Genomic DNA, 11,932 nt, shown 5'->3' on the forward strand with positions numbered 1-11,932 from the left:
AAAATAGCAAATGTTTACTATGGTTTATTACAAACCGTTGCAAATGCGACGTTATTTTCAAAATCGTCGCAATCATTTGCTACGGTTTTGAAAACCGTAGCACAATTTGCACAATTACATTGTTATGGTTTTTGAAAAAACCTTGCAATTCATAACGGTTTATGTATAAACCGTAGCTTTAACATGCTACGTTTTTTACAAACCGTAGCAAGGCGTATGGCCCAGAGTTATTATTCCTAGGGTTATCCGGATGATGGCAAGAAGGCATCCAAGAGGTATCCATAAGAGGATCACGAGGGCGGCCGATTGGGTCGGTCGGATGGCGAGGCGGCCGTCGTGAAATATTACCGGCACGGGGCCGGTCGTGAGGGACTCTTGTTTCTTGTTGTTGGTGAATGGTGGATGGCAAACTTCCTGTTTGATTTGTTGCGAATAGAAATATAGTAACTATATGTTATTGTTTCCATGGAACTATATAATAATATACATATTCAATTTCATATACGATTATTATATAGTTTTGAACAATATTTATGGTTGAATTAATCATGGAAAGGTATATAAACTTTACAAACTAATTATATAATTAACAACATAATGAAACATGATAATTTTAAAATTGGTCGTTTAAGTTGGCAGAGAAATGCTGTTTTTGATCCAATAACTTGTCCATTTTTTGGTTTTGGTTCATTAACTTTTCAAAGTTTGGTTTTTGTACACTAAATTTAAATTTTCAGTGATTTTGGTTCAAGTGTTGATGTGGTTGCTAGACACGTCATCATTTTCCAGTGTCACATCAGAAGTTGGACCAAATACCCGAAAATTTAAAGTTAGTGTATCATAACAAAAATTTGAAAAACTAATGAACCAAAACATAAAAAATGAACAAGTTAATGGACCTAAAAAGTATTTTTCCTACGTTGCCCATATACACTTATGATTCATAATGGGTCAAAATGTATTTGGGGTTTAAATCTGATGCTGCACAACACCATCTTTGGTTCAAGTGTACCCCGCTTAGGATCAATCAATGGCTCTGTAGTGCACGTCACCACTGCAGAGGATCCAAATTCCAAAATGTGGTGTAATACATTAAATCTTTTATTTAACAGAAAAATATGACCAACTCACATGGCAAAATGGTAGGAATGATGAGCCACATGCAGAATCAGGCCTTCCTAGCCCCAAACTTGGTTTCTCACCTCCAAATAACTCAGCCATCCTCCTCCGGAACGAACCGAAATCATCGCCGCCGACAAAACCGGTGGCGAAGCCGAATCGGTTCACATAGAGCTCATTCCCAACAACACCATCCGCCTTCAAATGCTCCTTCACGAACCTCTCGACCATAACCCTAGGCATTTTCGTCGCCACGACCCGTTTCTCGTACGAGCTGAAGACTCTCCAAGCTTCCATATCGATGTCGTCTAAATAGAACTTCGGCAAAACAGCTCTCGCAACTGCTTCAATCTCAGATATTGGAACCCCAGCCGTGGCTACAAAGATTGTAATCTTAAGCCCATAGTCCCCTCTCCCACAAAGCTCGAGAAGACGAACCAACGGCCACGACGCTAGCAGCAGCGCGAACCGGATCAAACCGGACGCCTCGAATGCTATCAGCATGAAGTATGAAAAGGTGTCAAGATCCTTCAAAAGAGTGCCTTCAAGCTCCGAAACAACAGACTCCATTTGGGGGGGTTTTCGTTTCTTTCTTTCTTTCCTTCCTTCGATCGAATTAACGTAAATTTTTTGGTTCGGATTTCTTGATGAAAAGAAATATTTTAAGGTTAGTAAGATGAAGGTGGATATGACTATGTTGTAATGGAAGACGAGAGGCGTCTATCTGAATTCACAACTACCAAGTTTTTGCTTATATTTATAATTTTATTTGAGAGAATGTATGTTTTTTCAGCATTGTTCTTAGTCTACTGGTGGATATATCTGCATTGAATAGTACGTAGTAGTAGTATACGCCACGTTAGAAATGCAAGAATATTGATTACTTAACCCCACCAACTTGATCTAAATAATTAATACAATTTTTTTGCTTAAAATTTGAGGGTTCAAAGTTCCTACCAAAATGTACCTATATAATTGTGTCACATATATAAATTAAGTTAGGTAACTTACTAATATTATAATGCCCGCGGTCATAAATATTGTGTTCTTTTACGAAAAGTAAATTTTTTGGAAAATTGCATTTTAGTATTATATATATTTACGTGTTTATGATTTTTGTAAGGGGTTTTTGAAGAAAAATCCCCAAACACATATACAATTTTAAATTCAGTCCCTTTGCTTTTAAACTTTTGTCTGCACTCCCTAACACCACAAAATTTTATCTTTTACTCCCTATTTTAATTATTTATTGATTTTACACTTTAAATTTAATTAAAATAAGATATAATATAATAAAATAAAATTCAATGTCTCGGAAATATCATTCACTTCCATTCCAACGAGAATGGGTTCTCTCAGTTGCTTGAAACCCCACGGCTGAAGAAATCCATCAACTAGCGGCACCAATTGACCGAAGTTTGGAAGCGACCGACGACGAGGAACAAGCATAACCAATCGAGCAAAGGTTCGCTTATTCTTCAGATGTTGGATTTATATGAACGATTCTTGGAAAATGTTATGCAGTATTAATCAAAGATGAGTTACTGTGTAGATTTCTGAAAATTGATTGATGTATAAATTTTCAAAATTATTTATTTAAATCTTCAGCTCTAAGCTGAAAACATTAAGACAAATTTGGTATGGGTTTTTAGATTGTTTATTTTCTTAAGTTTAATAGATGGATCTGGATATGGTTTTTATATGTGTTAATGTCTCTTATATTTCATCTTAAAATTTTATTGATATAATTGATTTTGGTAGTTGTGAATTAATCTGTAGTGATCCATCTAAAAATGGTGTACAAATCTTTTAAGTAAATAATTTGTATATATATTTTTAATAAATTTGTGTCCATTGTAAATCTTCTTGTAAATTACATAGTTCTGAATTTTGTGTTTTATTCTTGATAGGCACAACCAACATGGAGTCCTGTTCTGGAGGAAATTCTAATTTTTCCTTTATTGGTAGTTGTCAGTACCTTAAAGGCCTTTATCTAATTTCAATTCCTAATGGTGCTACGCTGATGGAGTTGTTCCAGAATCTCGGACAAAAATGTCCGAATATTAACCCTGAAACGACGACGTTGCTTTTCACAGCCCCTCACAAGAAGATGGAAGTCACTTTGATTGACAATGATGATGTGCGTAACATGATAAATCTTCATATGTGTATGAAGTTGAATATCATTGAAATGAGAGCAGAAAGAAAGACTGATCAAAGTCACCGTAGCACAAACGTTGGCAGGTACTAATTTTGCATTGTTTTATTATTAATTTTTTTATAGTCACGTATTTGAGTTTCATTTTTGTTGTATAATTACTTAATTTATTTGTGAAAATCTGAATAAATGGACCATGCATAGTTATATTGTCTGAGTTATATTTTGTATTGGCGTGGTAAGGGTTCAAACTGAAGATGAGACACATTCGACAAGTGGCACCCATCTCGAAGTTTGCAGTATGAGTAATTCTATTGATTCGTGGCGTCAGTGCATACGTGGCATTGGTCAAACATTTAAAGATGCAGCTAATTTCCGAAATTGTTTTAAAAACTATGCCATTGCTATCAGACGTTCATTTTCCTATGTGAAAAATGATAGTCAGAAGATCATTGTTGTGTGTACTGATGCAAATTGTTCATGGAGAATATATGCATCTAAACATCAATCAGATAATGCATTTGGCATTAGAAATTGTAATTTAACTCATAGTTGTGGTGATGACAATTTAAGAACCAGAGGACATCCTAAAGCTGATTCCTCTTGGGTAAGTAACTTGGTGAAAGATAAGTTGAGGGGAGAGCCATCATATCGTCCAATTACAATGATTAAGGACATACAAAGAGATTTTGGAGTGGAAATTAAATACCACAAAGTTTGGACGGGCAAAGAAATGGCAATGAATGAAATTCATGGAACTGAGAAGGGGTCATATGATAAGTTGATATGGTATTGTCACGCCGTTAAAGAAACCAATCCTGGAAGCTATGCTGAATATGAGATTGATACGATGACAAATAGATTTGATCGGCTGTTCATATGTTTTCACGCTTGCCTTGTTGGTTTCGTTTGTGGCTGTAGGCCATTAATATTTTTAGATGGAACCCACATCAAGAACAAGTACAAAGGAAGTATTCTAGTAGCTGTTGCAAAGGACGCAAATGATGATCTTTTCACCTTGGCATATGCAGTTGTGGATGCAGAGAATGACTGTAACTGGCACTGGTTTTGTAATCGATTGAAAGATGTTCTAGCTTCAAAAAACGTAACGTTCTTTCATAGCTTTACTTTCTTCTCTGACAGGCATCCTGGTTTGATTAAGGCTATTCAATCTGTGTTCCCTGGTACTCATCATGCATATTGCTTAAGACATTTAGTAGACAATTTTGTGAAACAGGTTAGTATGACATAAATAAATATTTATTTACTGTTATGTTATATTGACTGTTTGGTTCACAATTTAAATATTATGCATATTTCTTGCAGGTATTGTGGAGGTACCCACTCCATAATAAGAAGAAATGGTCATCTGTATTGAAAAAAGCGGCATATGCCTCATCACGACATGAGTTTTTTGAGCTTATAAAATCTATAACCGAGTCAATGCCAATTGCACAAGAGTTTCTTGTAAATTCTTCACCTGATAATTGGGCAAATGCTCTATTTACGTGTAACCGATGGGGTGTGATTAACAACAATATTGCTGAAAGTTGGAATAGTTGGGTGAAACTTGCGCGCCACCTACCAATTGTGGCAATGGTAGACAATATACGCATCCAAATTATGACAATGATGCACGAAAAAAGAGAAAAATCTTTGGTGATGGATAAAGATTTAACCCCTAGAAAATAAAAGGATGTCATGTGGATTGAAATTTGAGGTTATAGATGGGGATAAAACTTTGGCAGTTGATTTGAGTTCATGGACGTGTTCATGTCGAGGTTGGCAAATCTATAAACTTCCTTGCAAGCATGCATGTGCTTGCATAGAATCAAAGTCGTTGTCGGTTTATGATTTTTGTGACAAATATTTTACGATCGGAGCTTATCGTGAAAGTTATAAATGTGTCATCAATCCTATACCAACATTTGATATGTATGAAGGTTATAATGATGAAGGTGAATCAATTTGTGCTCCTATCGTGCGTAGTCAACCAGGTCGTAGACGAACTATGAGGATCCCTTCTCAAGTTGAACATCGTCTGACAAAGTGTGGAAGGTGTAAAAAGCAAGGGCATAACAGACGTACCTGCAAAGAAGCCTTTGAATGAACAGTTGATGATTTTGTATTGTTTTGTCTATTTTGTTTCTTATCATTCATTAAAATATTTGTTTGTTTAATGAAGTTAATTGAAAACTAACTATTTTTCTTTTATTTTGTTAGTCGTAAGAGGTTGCTACAACTCGAGCATGAAACAAGTGTTGAAGGCCATTGTAGGAGGCGTACAAGATCTGGTCGTGCTGCGTTTTGAGTTGTTTACATTATGTTGGTTAAATTGTGTGTCGGAATAATTATGTAGCAGTCTATGTTGTTACTTTGAGACGCATTATGTTGTTGTTTGTATTCAAGCATGAACTTGGATTGTGGTACTTTTGGTCAATATATAGTCGTCTACTTTTCCATGGTGCAATGGTGTTTTTATGAGAATTCGTTGGATCATTTTTTTGTTGGTTTATGGTGGTTTATCATTTTTCAAATGGGTCATGTCAAAAAAATTTAGGATGGTGGTACGAAATCAATCAATTAGAATACAAATACGATTATATATGGAACTTGATTGATAAAATTTGGTACTAACAATAATTAAGTGGGTCATGATATTATAGTTACACAATAAACTTGAAGTTTACAAGAGTTCACATCAAATTCATAAAAGTGATACATCGTAATGATTTTCAATTACAATACTAATCCACATATGCATCAGAAGTCAAGACTACCCATCTAAATGACCCACAGATTGACAAGAGTCATACACAACTAATCAATGAGTCATTATGATAATTAATAACAAGAAAAGAAGGAACATTGCAAAGATAAAACAACCACATCCAAAACAGCAACACACAAATACCATGCTTTCATAATCTTTTCCACCGGCATCACAGTGGTCTTGCGTCATATGCGGTATAGTCGGTGCTGACCCGCGATCAAAAGAAGCTGAGGATTGCTCGTTTACTGTAGAATATATCTTATTTTTCGACCGAGAACCACTGCTAAATTCTGAATTAGGTGGTTGTGTTTGTCCGCTGTAATTGTCATACCAAATAAAGCGGTTTGGATGATGAAGATCTTGAGGACATATATAGTAATAAACCCCTGGACGAGTCGAGCGTGGTCCTGCTTTCCGAAGTGACATCTTGCCTCCCCCACATTGGCATTCGGGTGCCTCCTTCAACTCCATTATCTTTGAATATGGTTTTTGGGAAATAATAAAGATAAACACCCAAATATCAGCATTTATAAGAAATCAACTACTTTATCTTACAAACAAGCTTCTCGATTGAAGCATGATTTATACCTTATCAACTACATTATCTTCACAAATTGCTTCCGGACGAAAATAACAAAATTCCAAAAATAAAAACCCAAATGAACTCCATTAGCTTCAAGATAATATACCAGATCTAAGATATATCAAATCGATTTGTTATGTGTTAATGTAAAAAAAGTACCTTTTGAAAGTAAAGCTTGCCACAGAATGCTTGTTTCCTTCTCCACCTATATCTTATTTTTTAGAGTTGAGTTTTGCCGATTTTCTTCTTAGGGCATGTACTAGGATAAAACCCCAATTTTTAAAAATAATTCAAACAAAAGGACAAAATAGATATTTCCATAGATTCATATTGACATGGTACCGTAATTTTCAAGTAGTGCTTGATTTTGTTATCATAGCGCTGAATTACGGAGGCATAATACTTAATTTACATTCAATTGTACTTAATATATGAATTAAAATATCTTGGGGATGTGCGAGCAACTCATGCAAAATGATTAAATATGATATAAGTCATCATAAAAATTAACTAAATATTAAATTGCCAAAGACCGTATAATTTTTCTGGTAGTGCTCGATTTTGTTACGAGAGATCTCAATTACAGTGGAATAATACTTGATTTACATTAAATTGTACTTGATATATGAATTTTAGTGTCTTGTGGATGTGCGAATAACTCATGAAAAAGATAAAATATGATATAATCCTAACTTCTATTTTATAGTTATGTTATGGATAACAAGTATTGATAATAAAGTTATTTTTGGGTTAAGTATGATATATGTTGATGTGATCTTTCATTGTGTTCAACTATATTGGTCTCTACTTGAGTATTGATCATGCATAACTAAATTATTTGATCCATCAATTGTATTATGATTTGATTTCATAATAATGTCTTACATGAATATATTTTTATTTCTTATACATGACTCATCTTAATCTGATAAGTCATCAGAATCATTAACTAAATATTAAATTGCCAAAGACCGTATAAAATTTCGAGTAGTGCTCGATTTTGTTATCATATCTCTTAATTACGGTGGAATAATACTTGATTTACATTAAATTGTACTTGATATATGAATTTTAGTGTCTTGTGGATGTGCGAATAATTCATAAAAAAGATAAAATATGATATAATTCCTAACTGCTATTTCATAGTTATGCATCAATATGATTACATAGTCACAGAAACATTTATAAATATTAAGTACAAAAACGTGTGTTAACGTAAAATTTTCTGGTAGTGCTCGATTTTGTTATGTGAGATCTTAATTACGGTGGAATAATACTTGATTTACATTAAATTGTACTTGATATATGAATTTTAGTGTCTTGTGGATGTGCGAATAACTCATGAAAAAGATAAAATATTATATAATTCCTAACTGCTATTTCATAGTTATGCATCAATATGATTACATAGTCACAGAAACATTTATAACTATTAAGTACAAAAACGTGTGTTCTCGTAAAATTTCTGGTAGTGCTCGATTTTGTTATGAGAGATCTCAATTACGGTGGAATAATACTTGATTTACATTAAATTGTACTTGATATATGAATTTTAGTGTCTTGTGGATGTGCGAATAACTCATGAAAAAGATAAAATATTATATAATTCCTAACTGCTATTTCATAGTTATGCATCAATATGATTACATAGTCACAGAAACATTTATAACTATTAAGTACAAAAACGTGTGTTCTCGTAAAATTTTCTGGTAGTGCTCGATTTTGTTATGAGAGATCTCAATTACGGTGGAATAATACTTGATTTACATTAAATTGTACTTGATATATGAATTTTAGTGTCTTGTGGATGTGCAAATAACTCATGAAAAAGATAAAATATTATATAATTCCTAACTGCTATTTCATAGTTATGCATCAACTACGGTGGAATAATGCTTGATTTACACTTTATATCCAAAATACAGTGTTCCCAAAACAAGCAAAGCCAAAATACATTTGTGTTCAAAAACCTCCAACACAAAACACCTTTCTTTTTCCCAAAAAGTTGTCAATGAAATTCAATCTTTTGGCAAGATTGCTTTATCATCTGACAGTATCATAGCAACAATATGTGCTCTATAGGCTTCAATCGAACGATCCTCTTCTTGATTCCAAAATGAAGGATCATCTCGTGCAAAGCATTCACCCCACAAACATGTGAACACACCGCAGTTTAAGTCACCTTCTTGTGCACGACTCTTTTGGAATAAGACATCACCTTTTCCATAGTCACGATGTAGCACGTTCCAAAGATACCCAGCCACAAACTTTGCCTATAAAACATTAAATTCATCAATTAATATTGACATTAACACTTATTTTATAAACACATAAGTTGATTTATGACTTACATAAACTTTGGCAGCACCTTTGGCGAAAGGGGAGGACAATGAGTCTTTCACGATGAAATTCTTTTGAGAAGGAATAAAAACCAGTAGAAACCAGTGATTCCTATAACATATAGGGAAAAGGATGTATTTGCAGCATTCAAGAGTTTGATGTGTGAGATTTGATAGTTTCTCTCTAGTACTTCCACAAAGCTTCGACATGAATGCACCAAATTCAAGATCTTTCACCTTTTTTTCCTTCCAGGTCTCAAGTTTCTCAAGCACACGAATCTGTGTTTTGTCAGAGATAATATTATTATGTTATGAGACTCTAGGTTACTTAAATATTGAAGTACACAGAGAGAAAATTACAACACTTTCCTGCACATATGGAGGCATGCAAAAAATTTCATGATCATATAATCTTCCTTTGGTGCTTAAAATAGTGAAGTACGCGAGAACCATATCTTCACGTAATTCTTTCCCAAATAAGCACTGCAATAATTGAGCTCCATCGAGGAATACATCACTATGTTGCCAAATTATACCACTATAATAAAATAATTATGAAAAAACATATAGGATGAACTAAAATAACTTAAATTCAAGTTATTTTTATAAAAAAAACATTTACCCAATTGTATCCCCTTTGAGAAATGATTCTATAACATTCCTTTCATCGGTACAAAGCTCTTTATGCCCAGAGTAATCAAGTCTGCCACTGTACTGGCTCAAATTTTCTCCACCGCACATGAAGCAATTCCAGCAATATCTAAACTTGTGTCTGACTGCACGAATTTAATACTAAATCATACGAGTATATAAAATTACCATTAAAACAAGTATGTGGTTGTTATTCACAATACCAATTCAACATGCTCCTGAGAAACTTCCTGGCAGTGCGACAAACGCATTCTCTTTGGTTGTGGGGTGCTACTAGGATTTCCAATATTCAATTCTTCAGATCCAGCAATACCACTAGATTCATCACTATCACCTACAACTTCCTTGACAAATAACTTTGTCAAACTGTCCAACAATGGATCTCCATCATACTCCACCTTCACATTCAAACTCTCGCCACCAAGATCTGCATTTACATCCCTATCTCTACCAGAATAACCACTATTTTCTTTATTCACACCACAATCACCATCACCATCGTCTTTACTCAAAGGAACACCACCTTGAAAGCCAGTAATTTTTTGCTTCAAAGATTTTATCTCAACCTCTAAACTTTTAACATAACACAACAAATCTGCATCCTTCGAATTATAATTTACCTTAAAAAATAATTTATTCACAATAAGTTTATTATTTCACAAGCTCTCAATACAGGACATATTTTAATTATAATCAATTACCTCACCACCAATTTGCATCTCCCCAATCAGTTTTTTTTCCTCTTCAAATGCTACAATCGACACAATCTAATCACAAAAAACAGGATCTAGTTAGATTCACAATCAAATATAAACAAAAGTGTCCATACATAAATATATATATATATATTACCTTGTTACAACTTATCGAATTTAACAAGGATTCAGCCATTTTAACGCTAAGTGGAAGTTCACTTTCTTCCCACTTAAACAACCTTGGAAAACAACGTATCGCACGAGGTTTACCAAGTGATGGGACTCTTTCATAAACCCATGCCTACGACAAAAATTTATGATAATTAGTATTTAATATAAAAGTGTCACAATTTTTACATACCAAACAAACTCACCATCAGCCCAACAATGCAACCATCAACATATGCTTTCTTTCCTATCTTAATTTTTGAATAACCAAGATGCTCATGAATTCCTTCACGCAAGAATCTAAAGGCGGCATCTCCCCATCCATAGTCAAAGAAAGTATCCAAATCATCCAAATATGGAAAAATAAACCTTGGCGTAACATAGTTACTAACAGGAAATATAATTGTGTTGAAAATTAATAAAATATAAAATCTAATAAAATCATCCACACCAATGTCCGAATTGTCATGAACTAATTCCAAAAGCTTATCTTTTATCATTCTTCTCTTAATAGTAACCATTTTTGATCCAAAATGACGATAAAAAAACCCCGATCCCATTTTCAAATCAAGATTAACAGGCTGCCCAACACTAGGCAACCCTATTACGATAGAGAACTCCGGTGAAGTGAATGGAACCATCAGACTTGAGCCAAATCGGAATTTTGAGGTTTCTACTTCGAATCTTTTAAGAATTGAATCAATTCTACAAGTTCCAATGGACAGGTTGGGCATCTTCAGCCTAGGTCCAAGTGGTGTAGCCTTTATCCTCCCCATTTGCCTTTCACTTAGTTTTGGGACTAATTTTTCCATAACATCTAAAAAATATGGTGGCGAACAACGTGAAAATGCTTCTTTGCCTCTTGATACAATACCAGCAATAGGGTCATCATTGTTTCTCCTTTTTCGTGACATTCTGATACAAAAAACATACAAATTCATCAATTATCTTAGATAAACAAACAATTCAAAATAGTTCTTATCAAAACTAAAACAAAAAATTAAAAATTCATTATTTCAAATTCATACAGATGATCGAAACCCCAACCAATATATCAATACAATTACAATTTTGAAAATAATACAAAATTCAAACCAGATCCTAACATAATTCAACTCACCAAAAAAATGCATTTGAAAACAAAATAGAAGAAACTCTCACACATATACAAATACCACAAATATTTTTCTTAATTGTCACAGTCGTACAAATAACAAAACTAAAACTTTGTAAACTAAAACCTAACACTAATTTCAACTAAACAATTTCCAATAGTTTCATAGTCGAAAAAATTCATGAAAATTTTTTCGAACCACGAAAGAGCAATTTTGCCCAAAAACACAGAAATATACATTACACAACATAAAACCTAGAAATCGAACCGCTAAACAAAAAAATATTGGCAGTAGTCGGTTTGAAAACCCAAAGTAAAGATGAGCTTACACT

The 11,932-nt window shown here is 33.7% G+C and overlaps 2 protein-coding genes across 2 annotated transcripts; one reads left to right on the forward strand and one right to left on the reverse strand.

Moving 5' to 3' along the window:
* Positions 1 to 195: 195 nt before the first annotated feature.
* Positions 196 to 1,689, reverse strand: LOC140862705 (glycerol-3-phosphate acyltransferase 5-like). The gene is made up of 2 exons (XM_073265742.1): positions 1,132 to 1,689; positions 196 to 414 (listed from the first exon to the last, which is right to left on the reverse strand). Exons 1-2 carry the CDS (start codon positions 1,687 to 1,689, stop codon positions 196 to 198), a joined length of 777 nt encoding a protein of 258 aa, XP_073121843.1.
* Positions 1,690 to 3,040: 1,351 nt separating this feature from the next.
* Positions 3,041 to 4,969, forward strand: LOC140862706 (uncharacterized). Its single transcript, XM_073265743.1, has 4 exons — positions 3,041 to 3,363; positions 3,521 to 4,342; positions 4,421 to 4,514; positions 4,604 to 4,969. The coding sequence occupies exons 1-4, from the start codon at positions 3,041 to 3,043 to the stop codon at positions 4,967 to 4,969; spliced, it is 1,605 nt and encodes a 534-aa protein (XP_073121844.1).
* Positions 4,970 to 11,932: the final 6,963 nt, after the last annotated feature.

The sequence above is a fragment of the Henckelia pumila genome, chromosome 4 (assembly GCF_033568475.1).
Source record: "Henckelia pumila isolate YLH828 chromosome 4, ASM3356847v2, whole genome shotgun sequence".
Taxonomy (NCBI): domain Eukaryota; kingdom Viridiplantae; phylum Streptophyta; class Magnoliopsida; order Lamiales; family Gesneriaceae; genus Henckelia; species Henckelia pumila.